This window comes from Mobula hypostoma, chromosome 6 (genome assembly GCF_963921235.1).
Source record: "Mobula hypostoma chromosome 6, sMobHyp1.1, whole genome shotgun sequence".
NCBI classification, from domain to species: domain Eukaryota; kingdom Metazoa; phylum Chordata; class Chondrichthyes; order Myliobatiformes; family Myliobatidae; genus Mobula; species Mobula hypostoma.
The window spans coordinates 148026420-148043623 of NC_086102.1; the positions used below are offsets into that span (position 1 = coordinate 148026420).

At 39.4% G+C, this 17204-nt stretch overlaps 1 protein-coding gene across 1 annotated transcript in view; it reads left to right on the forward strand.

Annotated features, from left to right (window-relative positions):
• dnah7 (dynein, axonemal, heavy chain 7) overlaps positions 1-17204 on the forward strand; it is a 288894-nt gene that overhangs the window by 181696 nt on the left and 89994 nt on the right. Inside the window, exons 41-46 of the mRNA XM_063051959.1 lie at positions 910-1139; positions 6004-6334; positions 7325-7671; positions 7776-7956; positions 10239-10424; positions 12439-12602. Of these exons, the coding sequence (XP_062908029.1) occupies positions 910-1139; positions 6004-6334; positions 7325-7671; positions 7776-7956; positions 10239-10424; positions 12439-12602 (1439 nt within the window). The remainder of the gene's footprint in view (positions 1-909; positions 1140-6003; positions 6335-7324; positions 7672-7775; positions 7957-10238; positions 10425-12438; positions 12603-17204) is intronic.

Below are 17204 nucleotides of genomic sequence, written 5' to 3' on the forward strand. Positions count from 1 at the left end.
AGACATGTATAGACTGGCACAGTTAAGTAAATATGGCAGATTGCTTCCCTTTAATAATATTGAAAGGGAAATACATTGATTTTTCAACAATCAGGTAGTTTCTGGGTCACAATCTTTGAAACTAGCTCTTTTAGAAAACTTGATTTCAGATTTAATTAACTGAATTTAAATTTCACGGATACAATAGTGGTTAATGAAGTTGTGTCTCAGGCCGATTGGTTCAGACCTTATTTAGGCCCTTCATCAATCTTAATCAAATATATTGGATATAACATGTTTAATTGTATTGGTGAAAAATCTTTGCTATCTTTTAATAGCACAAGTTATGGACTAAAGTAAGTCTAAGCCAACAGAATGGCAGAGGACTAATTTCATGGAGGAGATGTGTGTGTACATTCACTAACATGTGGGTACTAATTTTACGATAATTAAGATACCAATAACTTTCTCGGCCATTTTAATCTTCATTTGTTATTTCTGTATTTTCTTGCAACATAGAAAAAGACCTCAGAACAATCCCATATTCCTACTAATTTTCTCTACCACGTCATTCTTATCATTTCTACCTGCTACACTACACAAAAGGAAATTTATAGTGGCCAATTAACTGAATAACCAAGCTTCTTTAGAATTCAGAAGGAAACCAGATACCTAGAGGGAATTCACAAAGACATGTAAATATCACACAGACAGCATTGAAGATCAAATCCCAGAGCTGTGAAGTTCTGCCAATGTGCTCTCCACCATTTTGCAGAATGAAAAATCATTTATGACTGTTATTTAACAATTGGTTGCTAGCAATGTGCCAAGTATTTTTTAAATTAACAGTTTGATTTAATGACAACAATTGCTTTCATCATTTGGGATTTTGGGTTACCTATTTACTTGCTACCACTTTATTTCATTTAGTCTTGGCCAGAAGATGCTCTGGAGGCTGTGGCAAAACGCTCACTGGGAGACATTGAAATGTCAGAGAAGATACGTGTGTGCTGCATTGAAATGTGCAAAAGCTTTCATACCTCAACGATTGAATTGTCTGAAACATTCCATACGGAGCTTCAGCGGTACAACTATGTGACTCCCACTTCCTACCTGGAATTGATCTCCACATTTCAAGCCCTTCTTGAAACAAAACGAACGTAAGCACAAATTAAAGGGATTTTTTTTTTAAATAAGGGCTTGGAAATCATGTTCATAACTGGCGCTTGATAAACTGGTTATAAAAACTACCTTGAGATGCGTGGTTTTGTAACAGATTCCTCAAAATATAGAAAGAGTTTTTACATTTGTAGAATAATTGTTCCATAGGGAAATCAGTAAATCCAGATTGGATGGGAAGGTAAGGAGACTGGTTATCCTTTTGGTTACATATTTCACAGATTATCAAACCTGTATCTAGTGTTACAGGTTTGTGAAAATGTAGGGAATGATTTCTCTGATCTGTCCCCTGATTTTGACAAACAAAATATTTTTTAAATGCCAAGACTCCAGTTCTTTTAACCCTAATTCAGAAGGATTAGATACAAAATTACTCAGCAGGTCAGGTGACATTAGCAAAAGTGAAACGGATGATATTTCAGGTCAAGGTCCTTTCACCAGAATTAAGGCGAAACAAATATCTATGAAATAGGTTGGGGCCGCAGTTGCCCAAATGACCTGCACTTAATGTATACGTATGGCTATAGGTTAATGCAGGAAGGGGCAGTTAGAGAGAGATAACACAGAAGAACAAGTAAATGTTGTAAAAGGTATAAATGTAGGAAATGGTCTTTAGGGCGGGTCATGCTAGTGGATGGAAAAACTATCAGTATTACACAGTGACAATTTACAATTGAACTGAAGAAAATGGAAACAGAATACAAGTTCTAGGCTATCATTGGGTTAAGAATACTTGTTTAATTGGACATTTTGACCATCTGGGCCTGCTCCCATAATAGTATTAAATTCAGAAGTCTGATATTTGTATGTATGTTTATTTTTACAAATGGCAGACAGTTTCTCTCACCCCCTCCACCATTCACCATTCCCCCTCCCCCCTCACCCTTCCCCTCTACCCTCTCCTCCTCTCCTCCTCTCCCCCTCTGCCCCCCTCTCATCCCTCTCTCCTCCCCTCCCTCCCCCTCTCCTCCCCTCCCTCCCCCTCTCTCTCCCTTCCCTCCCCCTCTCTCTCCCTTCCCCTACCCCCATATCATCATGTTTCTTACTTACAAGTAGAATGTACTTTTGATGCCATTCATGACAATACTGTGGCTGTATGGTTAATTAATGCTGGGAAGGAAGGGAAGAGAAAATGTGTCTGGTAAGATGTATCTCATTAAAGGTGGCAGAAATTCTGAAGGATAATCTGTTGGGTATAAAGAGAAGAGGTTTGATGTCGGAAAGAGTTGAACACAGTCAAGGACTCTTTCAACTATGGTGAAGGGGAAGAAGGCAGACATTTCAGAGGCAGCTCTGAAGCAGATATGCCTGAGACAGAGAAACTCAGTAAGTGGAATGGAGTTAATTAAGGAGACGAAGTGAAAGGAAGTATGGTAAAGATAGACATGGTAGCCTGTGGGTGGGTAATGGATACTTGTCACTTGCTAATCCCGTGAAATGGAAAAAGAGAGATTCAGAAGGGGAAATTTTAGAAAAATTAATGACATATTTGAGTTCATGAAGTGGCACCAATACAGCTGTTGATGTACTGAGTTGAAGGAAGAGACCCAAGCAGGGTTGATACAAGGAACGTTAGACATGTTCTACACAAAAACAGGCATTGTTTTGCCCATATTCTTATGGACTTTTGCACAAGCAATACTGAAAGTTAACAGGCAATTGGGATGACAAATGTTATTTTGGTTTTATCATAAAATGGTGGGAATACAAGAATAAAGAAGCTCTGCTATAGTTGTACAGGAGTCTGACGAGACCAACCGTGGAGAACTGTTTACAGCTCCAGCCTCCATTCCTCAATTAGTTGCCTTCGAGTCTATGCAAAATAGTTGCACTGTATCTATTCTTTGGATGAGCAGAGTGTCTTAGAATGGAGCTTTACTTACTGAGGGGTGTCTACCCTGCTCTGAGTGTTTTTGTAGGATAGATACTGAGAGGTGCCTGTACCATTAGGTGCCTTTGACTATTTTTTTTGTTTATAATATGTTGCACAGAAAAGGGATCAAATCTGGTAAATCCTTTAACACTTATACTTTTTTTCCAAAAGGACAAAGAGAATTGAGAATTTGATTGTTTTACAGCTATTTGACAGTTGTCTGTAGTCATCCCCAGCAATAATCACAGGGATCATTAAAAGAAAAATGTGCCAAATTCTTGCTGCAGCACCTCTCCCGGGTGGAAAAACTCTTTGATTATGTTGGCTGCTTTCCTGAAGCAGCAGGAAGTGTAGACAAACTCAACAGAGGGGAGAATGTGATAGACTGGAAAGTGTTCATAATTCATTCCAAGTTCTTCCAGTCTTGGGCAGAGCAAGAATTACATTCCTTTTTGTCAGTATAAATAAAGCCAGTAATAGTGTAGCAAGGACAATAGGGTATCCGTGGCATAAGAGGACAGTTTGTCTGAACAGTATTTAATCAGCCGATAATGTGTGAACATTATGAAAGAAACAGAAGTGTAGTGGTGAATTAGCATCAAGCTAAATTCAGAGTGAAAATCAAGGCAGCTAAGAATTGGAGAAACATAAAATGATCAAAGATATAAAGGGAAATTAAGAATAATTTAATGATCAGTGGTTTTAAAATGTTCAAATCTTAATGATTTGATACTTAAAACAGTTTGAACAGTTTAAATTGTTTCTTTTCATAATATATGTAACAAGTATTTAAAATATTTAAAACATTATCATAATATTCAAACTGTACATAACTATTAAGTTCTGTCTTTATGCAGTATCTTGCAAATCCAGCAAGTTAATTAAAAATACCAGATTAGGTCAGGCAGAGATGTGAAGAGATTTACAGTTTCCAGAGTAACTCTCCTTCCCTTGAATTGTCAGGTATTTATTAACAGTGTATGTTATGAGTTTGGCATTTTGAGGAAGATTTTTCTTATTAATAGCCGCTATTTAAATATTATGATAATAATCCTGTAACTAAATCAGATACTATGTTACCTCAAATGCCACATCATTGACCCGCTCAGCAATCATGACAGGAACAGTTGATGAGCTGGTATTATAAACTAAAAAGAATTGTTACTCACCTTTAAGATGATCTCAATTGCTTTGGTTTAAACTTCTGCTTATTTAAAGCAATTTTTTTAATCTAATGGACCTGGAGAATGTGTTTATTGAAGGTGAGATGAATCTCACAAATTGCTCGTTCTGAAATTGTGATCAAAGATGCTGCTGAATGTTAACACTAAGGGTTCCACATTAGGAAGAGATGAAATGGCAAAGATGCAAATGGGCACAGGAGGCTTTATATCAATCAAATGTACAGGAACAGAGTACTTTTGTGTCAGAGTCAGAGTCATACAACACAGAAATATGTCCATCAGCCCATTGTGTCTATGCTGGCCATCTGGTACCCATCTTTATTAATACCATTAACCGTCTTTCTCCATATCATTCTATACCTTTGGAGGTTGGAAGTGCTGAACTAGATATTTCTTAAATGTTGTGAGAATATGAGTCTTCATCACCCACACAGACAGTGCATTCTAGACTCCAATCACTATCTGGGAAAAAATCCCCTCCAAACCTCTATCCCTCAGAACCTCTGCGCTCCAGTTTTAGATAACTCTGCTTTGAAGGAAAATTACCTACCATCTGCCCTATCCATGCTGCTCATAATTTTGTAAATGTTTATCTGAAGTCTCCAAGATAAACAAAGACAGTCTTTCCTGTATTTCCTCATAATTGAAATGCATCAACCCAGGCAACATCCTGTTGATTCTGCTCTCTACTCTCTCCAGAGCAATCATGCCCTTCTGTGTGAAGTCAAAACTGTACACAGTACATTTAACTAACATTCTACAACATTATACCACTAGGCAAATATCCCATAAGCCTTCTTGACCATGCTGCCACCTTCAGGAATTTTTGGAAACGTAGACCCTGGTCCCTCTGCTATTCAGTACTTTTTGGGGACCGACCTACCATTAATTGTCTGGCCTATATGAATCTTCCCTCTGGCTTACCTTTCACTTATGGCAATTAAATTCTATCTGCCATCATCCTACCCATCTTAATGCAGAGAGTTATGGACAAATCACAGTTACCACAGCAACTAGCCTTCCCTCCATGGACTGTCTGCATTTCCCACTGCCTTGGGAAAGCAGCCAGCATATTTTAAGGCCTCACCCACCCTGGGCATTCTCTCTCCTTCTCCCTTCCATTGGGCAGAAGATACAAATACTTGAAGACATGTAATACCATTCTTAAGGACAGCTTTTATCTTACTGTTGTGGCGCTCCCGAGCAGACCCCTTGTATAAAACGATGAACTCTTAAACTAACAATTTACTATGTTATAGCCTTTATGCCTTATTATCTACCTGTACTGTGCTTTCTCTGTAACTGTAACAATCTATTCTGTATTTTGTTGTAGTTCTTCCCCTTCTACAATCTCAATGTACTTATGTTCAGAAATGATCTGTTTGAAACAAGTTTTTCACTGTATCTTGGCATAATAAACCATTTGTCAACTGATTGCTTTCATCCTGCTGCCTGACTATCCATCTTGCTGTCACCAATGTACCAATTTTTACAGCTGCTGCAGAGATTTGACCCAAAATGTCAACAGGTTTTACCCCCAACAGATGATGCTCGACCCACTGGGTTCCTCCTGCAGATTGTTTGTTGCTCCAGATTCCAGCATCTGTGGTTTCTAGTGTCTCCACCAATTTTCATTTTGTGTTCCAACCTAGAGATGATCACATCTGTTTTCTCTATTGTGATGAGTACCTAGAAAGCCAGTGTGTCTAGATGCTCATTGGAATTTTCTCATCAGCAAAGCAATCAATGTAAAAATCATGCATAATGTTTTGAATATTTTGTCTTTAGTGATGTGCTGAAGATGAAGAGAAGATATGAAATTGGTCTAGAGAAACTAAACTCAGCTGCTTCTCAGGTTGCCTCCATGCAGTCGGAATTGGCAGCCCTGCAGCCGGAACTAATAGTTGCCAGTGCAGCAGTGGATGACATGATGATAGTCATTGAAAAAGAATCCATTGAGGTCTCAAGAACAGAGGAAATTGTAAAAGCTGATGAAATCATTGCAAATGATCAAGCCATGGCAGCAAAGGCAATTAAAGATGAATGTGATGCTGATCTGGCAAAAGCATTACCAGTTTTGGAGGCTGCACTTGCTGCCCTGGACACTCTTACTACACAGGTAAGGAAAGGATTCGGCAGTAATTTTCTGGAACATTTGTAGAAAAAAAGATTATAAATTTCTAGATTCAGAGCAAGTGTATATTTTCAAAATTTGGAGTCACTATCTTGTGCTTGATATTTCTGAGCTAATTTATATTATGGTATTAAACATCCCACATCTCAAACTTAAACTTTAACTTGGGTATTAGTCATCTATGTGTGGGCTGAAGCAGATGGAATAAGGAAGTGTTGTTGTGACTGTGATTTAAGTCACCAGAGAGACACTGGAGCTGGGGATATAGAAGTCTTTATTCATCACAGTAAGCAGGCATTCTCATGGAGACACTCTGGCAGAAGCCCACAAACCCAAAGATACATCACATTTTATACCCATAACATCAAACTACATATGATTCAATACAATTTCAATAGTTGAAATAACATTGTTTACTTTAATACTTTGGGTTGATAAATGGTTCCTTTGAGATACATAGTGGAAGTACAATATAATGCAGTCAGAAGCCAATTTTGTCTCTATGGTTAAGTCCAGTGTAATTTATTATTATATATGAGGTAATAAATAGTAAATCAGTAACACTTCACTTAAAGTTAGTATATATTTCATGTAGAACAACTTGGCTTACAATTAGCCTTGTCTTGCTAGGCTGCTCATCAGTTCACCTTTGTTAAGACATGGAAAAAGTGTAATGCATATCACACAACTGATTATATAAACTGTTGCTTCTTATTGTTGAGATAGATAATGCAGATCATGCAGTCACATGGAATCACAGCATCTTGTGCCACAGAATGAATTCCTTTAGTCTATTGAATCAATCCTAGTTGCTCGAGCAACTAGGAAAATAATGTATGATTATATATGAAGCAGAAATGACATTTCCCAGATCACAGGTAAAAGAACACTGAGTCAAAGTGAGTACACACTGATTATCTGTATTTGAGTATTTAAGCTATTGTGATAGCACAATGAATTTTCCTTTTTTTTTAGGATATTACTGTGATGAAATCTATGAAGAGCCCACCAGCCGGTGTAAAATTGGTTATGGAGGCAGTTTGTATTTTGAAAGGAATAAAGCCAGACAGAATTCCAGATCCTACTGGGTCAGGTAAAAAGATTGAAGATTTCTGGGGCCCAGCCAAAAAGGTACTAGGTGACATGAAGTTTTTGCAATCTCTCCATGAATACGACAAGGACAATATTCCTCCAGCATACATAAATGTCATTCGGAATAAATACATAACTAATCCAGAATTTGTTCCAGAAAAGATTCGTAATGCATCCACTGCAGCCGAGGGTCTTTGCAAATGGGTCATTGCAATCGACTCTTATGATAAGTAAGTCCATATAATTGGATTATAAAACATTGAAATCTTCTTGAATTCACCAGCTTCAGTTTTACATTTGTATGAGATGGATTCTTTTTCTCCATTTTAATCAGAGTAGCTAAAGTTGTGGCTCCCAAGAAAGCAAAGCTAGCTTTGGCTGAAGGTGAATTGAAAATAGCAATGGATGGGCTAAGAAAAAAGCAAGCTGCACTTAAAGAAGTGCAAGACAAGCTTGAAAAATTGCAGGAACAATTGGAAACAAATAAACAAAAGAAAACAGATCTGGAAAATCAGGTAATATTACATCAGAAAATATTACATTTATAGGAAAAAAGTGTATCAATAAGTAAGTGTATGGCATACATACGTTGCATGGAAGATATTATCCATCAAACTAAGTGTGACACCATATTCAAATGATTCAAGGAAAAAAGTAGGACTTTGGTTCCTTGCGTAGTGCCTGAAATGCATTAGATAGAATTACACTGAAAAACATCGCAGAAACAGATTATTTGAATGAATTGTTTTTATTTCAGCATTTCCTATTTAGTTCTCATATCAAATCCACCTCTAACCTATCCTTAAATGTTTATTGTCTCAGGTTAATTTACTCTACCTATTGCATTTCATAGCCCCAGACCATCATTATAAATATGTTTGTCTTCTCATCTTAAATCTCCTACATTTAAAGTTCCATTAATCTACCCATTTTTTGGACTTTTTTTCTTTTGAGCCTCCAATTTTCATGTCTTTTCTTTTTGTCTTTGTCCCTTCATTCAACACAACATTGGATTAAGTATGGTCTATAACTTTTCCTCCACAAACTGCAAAATGTACCCATCACCTGCTACATTTTCCCATCCTGACCACATTCTGCTTTCTCTGTAAGATGTCTCTCCCCTCCACTGCCCTCTCCCTCCACGCCCCTCCCACCCACCTACCCCCTCCCACATCTGCCTCACCTCCCCATCCGCCCCCTGCCGTATTCCACCCCATCTCTCCATTTCCCTCCCCTCCCCTCTCTCTATTACCCCGCTCTCCATTAACCTCTGCTCTCCATTAACCCCCCCTCCAGTACCCCCTTCTCCAATACACCCCTCTCCCCATACTCCTCTCCCCATTACCCCTCTCCCCATTACCCCCTCCCTCCATCCCCCCTCCCCATTAGCCCCCATCTTCCATCCCCCTCCATCCTCACCCCTCCATCCTCTCCCCCTCCCTCCATCCTACCCCCTCACCCTCATCCTACCCCCCCACCCTCCAGCCTCCCCCAACACCCTCCCTCCATCACCCCCTCTCACCCCATCACCCTCGTGGAAATCCTGAACTAGCATTCCTAAATCTCTTGGCACTTCTGACTTTTGGATTCTGAAAATACACAACATTCTTTATACCAAAGTGCCTAACCCCACACTTACCTGACCATATTCCATCTGCAACCTCTTTGCCTACTCTCCCAACCTGTCCAAGCTCTTCTTGTTACCTCTTCAATAATTCTATTAGTGCTGACTTTGCCTGTTTCTTTTTCACATTCTTCCCAGTATCCCAAAATTTCATCTCCAACAATGGAGTGTAAAATCTTACCAGCCACTGAGGTCAGGCTAACTGGCCTGTAATGTTCTGTCTTTTGCCTCTCTTCCTTCTTATACTGGTGTGTCATATTTGCAATTTTTCAGTCCTCTGATACTCTCCCTGAGTCCAGTAATCTTGAAAGTTCACTGCTAATGCCTCTGCAGTCTTTTTTTTCAGTTTAGAACTCTTGGGTATGGGCCATCTGGTCCAGGTGATTTATCTACCTTAAAAGCTTCCACCAGTATCTACTCCTTAGGTGTGGCCAATACACTCATGACTTCCTGCTGACTCTTTTGAATTTATGACATGTTCCTTTATGAAGGCTAACACAAAGTGGTTATTTACCTTCCCCATTACTACTTCCCTAGAATCATTTTAAGCGGTCTAATGTCCACTCTAGACTCTCTACAAAAAAACTACTGCAATTTTCTTGTATGCTATTGGCTGGTTTCCCCATATTTCATCTTCCATATAGCTTTTTTTAGTTGTTCTCAGTTGGTTTATAAAGGCTTCCCAATCCTCTGACTTCCCAATAATCTGTGCTATATTGTATTCCTTCTCTTTTGCTTTTATGATGTCCTTGTCTTGCCTTGACAACCATGGTCTGCTTGTTCTCTTTTGGTGAGCTACTACTTCTTGGGGATAAACTCCTTCTCTATCCCTCAAATTACTCCTATAAGATTCTGGCATTGCTGATCGACCATCTTCCCCGCTAGGGCCCCCCCCCCCCAATCAACTCTGGTCAGCTTCTCCCCACACCTCTGTAGTTACCTTTACTCAGCCTTATTACTGTTGCATCAGATTTGGCTTTTCTCTCTCAATTTGCAGAATTCAGTGATTTTTATTTCATTGACACTTCTAATTCAAAAACATTTTGTAAATGATATTTTTGTTTCAGAAGAGAACATCATTAAGTTACTCCATTAGGACTGATAGATTAACAAGTGACCATTATCAACTTTTGCTGACTTGTGACAATAATGGTACTGTACCTTACCTTCTAGGTTGATTTGTGCAGTAAAAAACTGCACCGTGCTGATCAGCTCATTGGTGGACTTGGTGGTGAGAAAACACGTTGGAATCAGACAGCCAAAAATCTAGGACAACAATACACTAATCTGACTGGTGATATCCTGATTTCTTCAGGAATTGTAGCATATCTTGGGGCCTTTACATCGATCTATAGACAGGTAATCTAAAATAAAGGAATAAATTACGATTTGCTCAAACCTGGAAGCTTCCACCAATCTTTCAGTGCAATAAACAACAGGAATTCTGCAGATGCTGGAAATTCAAGCAACACACATAAAAGTTGCTGGTGAACGCAGCAGGCCAGGCAGCATCTCAGTGCAATATATACTTCTAATACTTCCTTGTATTTTATATAAGATTTTGTTATGTCTAATTGATTCAACAATTATAAAATTCAACATTTAAAACATGTTTCAATTTGAATATTAGTGTTTTTTTCAGTATTGGTTTTAATGTAAGGTAGAGAATTTCATGAAAAGATTTGCCAAAGAGTTAACATTATGTATTTAGGTGTTGGCAACTTTCGAAGCCAACAGATGTGCAGAATTAGAAGAAAAGAGAAGAAAATGGAAAGAGAGGCAGCAACAACCAAAACCTGATCTGCCATCTGGAACTACCTGTCCTGAATGCGGAAGAACTTTCAAAGCCAAGATTGGACTCATAAGCCACTTGAGAGCCCATAAGTAGATCAATAGAACAAAGAACATCATCCTCAAACTCGAGGGATAGCCGTGACGACGATTTAGTTGTTCATGTAGTGACACAGAGATGTACCTATGTGCCAGAATTCAGAAACCTGTTACAATGCTTTTATCAGAGAACAATTACCAAATCATCCCTAATGATCTAGAGTTAATTACTTATTCCTGCTAAAATATATAGCTATGCATCATTAGTTCACTAATAATACTTCAGGAACAGGATATCATACACAGCAGGAACCATTTTAGCCCATTATAATATTTGGGAAAATGTGACACTTGAACCTAAAATCTGTATGTAACAGAGACACATTGGGCTAGCTGATTAATCTGTTAAGTAAAGATCTATTACAGACCTAGGTCTCTGTACTGTCCTCTGCAACTGGATCCTCGACTACAATCTGTGCTGGTAGGAAGTAATAGCTCCACATCACTGACAATCAACATTAGCGCACCACAGGGGTGTGTGCCTAGCCCACTGCTCTGCTCTCTCTACACCCATGACCGTATGGCTAGGCATAGCTCAAATGCCATCGATAAATTTGCTGATGATACAGCCATTGTTGGCAGAATTTCAGATGATGACGAAAGGGCATAAGGAGTGAAGTATATCAGGTAGTTGAGTGGTGTAGCAGCAACAACCTTGCCCTCAGTGTCAGTAAGACCAAGGAGCTAATTGCAGACATATGCAGGTGATATTAAACCTGATTCTGGTTCTGATTATTTAAATAATGCTGATGTGGGTACATTTTTTAAATTTTAAGTGTTTCAGTTTTAAGAGTTGTAGGCTGGCTTTGGACACAGAGTAGAAACAGATCAATTATTGTCCTTCCAGCTTTGTTTATGGGCCTGGTGTTAGAAATATGAAAATTGTATACTTTTTTTTAAAACTAGGTCTTTTACAGATCTGACCACAACCATAGGTAAACAAATTTCTATAGAACACTTTATTTAACAATCCAGTTGTAATAGTCTGACTGTAACATGATAAGATCATCTGAAATATGTATACATTTATTCACACTGGCTTCTCAGTTGGCTTGTTCATTGATAATCCCTTCATTTCACTAAACAGTTTACAATGCATTATAAAGTATTTTAGTGGCTTTTATAAATGTGTTATGGTTACTAATTTTGGAACATTCTGTACAGCTACTTATCTTACAATAGTTAGTTCAAATTTGGAGACTATGTCCTGTTTCTTTCATGGGAACTGGTAGCACGAGGTGAAACCCTCTCCATTATTTTGAATCATAGATGTGCTATAAAAGAATCTCTGTTGTTGCTTGTAAAATAAATGTATTTATCAGACAATCGGACAATTTCAGTAATTTAGTTTACTTTAAAGAAAAACAGATTTTATTTCCAATCTATTTTTCATTATCTAATGTACAGACAAACTATTACATGGTTACTACTTGTCTGCACAAAGTCCTTAACTACTTTAATCAGTTTGCCTATTATTTTGTAGCGGCAAGCAGAAAAATGGGTTGAGAAGTGCAAAAAAATGCTCATTCCATGTTCCGATGATTTGTCTCTGACCACAAATCTGGGCGACCCTGTAAAAATCCGAGCCTGGAATATTGCTGGATTACCTTCTGATAACTTTTCCATTGATAATGCCATTATCATATCGTGAGTACTTATGATCAATATTAACATTTTCTATCATTAACCAAGGGATTTTATTAATGTGGTTGATAGATTCTAGAATTTGGATTTCAAACTGGCCATCGAGATCAAACAAGTTAATTGTCATAGGCAAACATACACAGAATATAAACACAATGCAAATTAGCTCTATGCAGCAGCAGCATAGGATGCCGGGGGTCCCTGATGATGGTTGATGCCTTCCTGTGACATCACCTTTTGCAGATGTCCCTAATAGTGGGAAGATATTTACCTTGATGCATTTGGTTGAATCAGCTGTTCTCAATAGCCTCTTGCATTGCTGTGCTTTGGAATTCCATACAAGGCTGTAATACAGCCTGCCAGAATGCTATTTATTGTACATCTGTAGAAGCTTGTCAAAGCATAATATGATTAGGAATAGTCAGCATGGCTTTGTCAAAGGCAGGTCATGCCTTACAAGCCTGACTGAATTTTTTGAGGACGTGACTAAACACATTGATGAAGGAAGAGCAGTAGATGTAGTGTTTCTGGATTTCAGCAAGGCATTTGATAAGGTATCCCGTGCAAGGCTTATTGAGAAAGTAAGGAGGCATGGAATCCAAGGGGACATTGCTTTGTGGATCCAGAACTGGCTTGCCCACAGAAGGCAAAGAGTGGTTGTAGACTGGTCATATTCTACGTGGATGTCAGTGACCAGTGCTGTGCCTCAGGGATCTGTTCTGGGACCCCTACTCTTTGTGATTTTTATAAATGACCTGGATGAGGAAGTGGAGGGATGGGTTAGTAAATTTGCTGATGACACAAAGGTTGGGGGTGTTGTGGATAGTGTGGAGGGCTATCAGAGGTTATGGTGGGACATTGACAGGATGTAAATCTGGGCCAAGAAGTGGCAGATGGACTTCAACCCAGATAAGTGTGAAGTGGTTCATTTTGTAGGTCAAATATGATGGTAGAATATGGTAAGACTCTTGGCAGTGTGGAGGATCAGAGGGATCTTGGGGTCCAAGTCCATAGGACGCTCAAAGCAACTGCGCAGGTTGACTCTGTGGTTAAGAAGGCATACGGTGTATTGGCCTTCATCAATCGTGGAATTGTATTTAGGAGCTGAGAGGTAATGTTGCAGCTATATAGGACCCTGGTCAGACCCCACTTGGAGTACTGTGCTCAGTTCTGGTCGCCTCACTACAGGAAAGATGTGGAAACCATAGAAAGGGTGCAGAGGAGATTTACAAGGACGTGGCCTGGATTGGGGAGCATGCCTTATGAAAACAGGTTGAGTGAACTCGGCCTCTTCTCCTTGGCGTGACGGAGGATGAGAGGTGATCTGATAGAAGTGTATAAGATGATGAAAGGCATTGATCATGTGGATAGTCAGAGGCTTTTTCCCAGGGCTGAAATGGCTGCCACAAAAGGGTACAGGTTTAAGGTGCTGGGGAGTAGGTACAGAGGAGATGTCGGGGGTAAGTTTTTTATGCAGAGAGTGGTGAGTGCGTGGAATGGGCTGCCGGCAACGGTGGTGGAGGCAGATACGGTAGGGTCTTTTTAGAGACTTTTGGATAGGTACATGGAGCTTTGAAAAATAGAGAGCTATGGATAACCCTAGTAATTTCTAAGGTAGGGACATGTTCGGCACAATTTTGTGGGCTGAAGGTCTTGTATTGTGCTGTAGGTTTTCTATGTTTCTATAGATGCACAGTGCAGAGTACCCTGACTGGTTGCATCATAGCATGGTATAGAAATACGAATGCACAAGAATGGAAAAATGTGCATAAGGTGGTGAATAGAGCCCAGTTCATAGGAAAAGAATTGAGCCTATCTACAAGGAATGCTGCCACAAGAAAGTAGCTTCCATCGTCAAGGAACCACAACATTCATGGCATGCTCACTTCTTGTTACTGCCATTGGGAAGGAGTTACAGGAGCCTTAGGTCCCATACCACCAGGTTCAGGAACAGTTATTACCCTTCATCCGTCAGGCTCCTGAACCAGCGTGGATATCTTCACTCACCTCTGCACTGAACTGATTCCACAATCTATGGACTCATTTTCAAGGAGACTGCAACTCATGTCTCAGTATTATTTATTTATTTATCTATTCTTTTTGTATTTGCACAGTCTGTATTCTTTTGAACGTTGATTGTTTGTCAGCCTTTGTGTGTAGTTTTTCATTGATTTTATTATAGCTCTTTGTTATACTGTGACTGCCTGTAAGAAAATAAATCTAGGGGTAGTATATGGTGATATAATACATGTTTTCATAATAAATTTTCTTTAAACTTTGAACTTCTGTACATCACCTGTGTTGATGGTTAGTGATGAGGTGGTGGTGCTTCTGATCTGCACTGATTGTAGTCTTTAAGTGAGGAAGTCAGGGATCCAAATGCAGAGGAAATTATAGAGATCCAGGTTTTGGAGTTTAATGATACATTTTCAGCAGATGATGGTGTTGAAAACTGAGCTGTAGTCAATGAACAGTGGTCTGATGTACATGACCTCATTGCCCAGGTGATCCAGAGCAGAGTGGAGAGCCAGTGAGAAAATATCATACAGACCTATTCTGTAATAGGTGAATTGAGTGGGTCCAAGTCTTTACAGAAGTAGTTGCTTCAAGTCATAACCAGATTCTTGAAACACTTCATTGTGATAGGTGCAAGTACAACCAGGCTTGGTGCAATTGTTGCCATGTTGAAACTGGTGGAAACATCAGACGTCAGAAGTAAGGGTTTGAAGGTGTCCTTGATCATTCCAGCCATTTGTCAGCATGAGTTTTTAGCATTCAACCAGATATGCCATTGGCCTGACATCTTATAAGGTTTGACCCTCCTGAAGGGTGCTCTGATGTCAACCTTTTGAGATCACACGGTTGACAGGTGCTGTGAGGACTCATGCAAGTGTGTCATTTTTTTCCCCATCAAAATATACGTAAAAGACAATAAGCTCATTGAGGAGTGAAGCGTGATGCCATTTATCTGTTTGTTTTCACCCTGTTGGAGGCAAGAGCATGTAAGCCTTACTGCGGATGTTGAGCATCTTTTCGTGACTCCAACATTGTCGAGAATCGTCTCTTTGCTCTCACAATAGTCTTCCCAAGGTCATAGCTAGACTTCTGGAATGTCTCTGGATCGCCAGCCTTGAATGGCGAGGTCAGTCCACGGCAGACAATGAATCTCCTGGTTCATTGAGGACTTCTGCTTTGGAAAGATTCAGAATGTTTTTGTGGATACACTCTTCCATGCAGGTCTTGATGAAGTTGGTGGTTAGTGTAGCTTATTGGAACTTATCCTTATGGAAATGTGATCTACTTTAATCAAATTGGCCTGGTGATTCCTTCACATTTGTGCTCAGATACCTATAACCACAGAAGGAGTGTTGACATCCACCACGGTAACTTAGACTGTAATTTGTAACTTTGGTAATGTCTGAAGTGGCAGGGAAGTTCATGGAAAAGCAGGAAAACTCAGTAGAAAATGGGATTGAAGGCACAGTGTAAGATTGGGAGTATGGAGTGATTGAGTTGAATCCTGTCAGCGTGTCCATAATGGAGAAAATTGAATGCCTCAGGGAGTACTGATGAGATGCAGCTATTAACAGTGTAACTTAGTGTGGGGCCAGTACGGGGAATTACACAATTAATAGTTGGATGGCAACAGGGTTTAGTAGATTCTTGTTTAAGCTTGTTTCTCAGGGTTAATGATGACTTGCTACCAGTTCGTTACTGTGGTTTCTGACATGACAAACAAAGTCAGTGTGGGACTCTCAAATGGTCCCACAAGTGCAAGATGAGCCTGAAGTCATGGCAGGTCATTACTTGCTGTTTACAATGGGTTTCTATGCTATTCCTGCATGGACTCACTTTGGTGAAGGAAGATTGGAAAGACTAGAGAAAGATGTAAAATTAGGTATAGGGCAGCCTGCTCATATTCCCAGGAGAAAAATTGTTTAGTGGAATAAGGGAAGGGAAGGAAGCAATGGATACTGATAAATGTTTTGTCTTAATCTAGTGACAAAGATGTCCATTATATTGTTAGCTTATGAAGGTCCAGAGGGCTAGTGACTGCGGCGTAATGAGCAACATTTCACTTACCTGTGCTCAAACTCTTAGAAAAAGTGAAGAGCTAATTGTTGACTCCATGAAGGGGAAGCAGAGAGGATATCCACAGTCTACGTTTGGAGTGGTGGAGAGAGTGAGCTGTTTTAATTTCCTGGGCATTAACGTATTGGACAACCTGTCCTGGGCCCAGTACTTTGATGTAATCATAAGGCAAGCACACCAGCAGAATTACTACCTAACACATCACTGACACATCCCTCCCCATCACTTTTAATATCTTCAAGAGGTGCTGCCTCGAGAAGGCAATATCCATCACCAAAGATTGCCACCATCTGAGCCATGTCATATTTTCACAGCCGCTATTAGGTAGAAGGTACAGAAACCTGAAATCCCACATTACCAGGTTAAAGAACATCTATTTCCCTTAAATCATTTGCTTTCTGAACCAACTGGCATGAACACTTTGACCACCTTGCACTAAAACGATTTTATTTTGTTTTAGTTACATTTTCTTGTAACAATTATGTATAATTTATGTTCAGAACATAGAGCAGT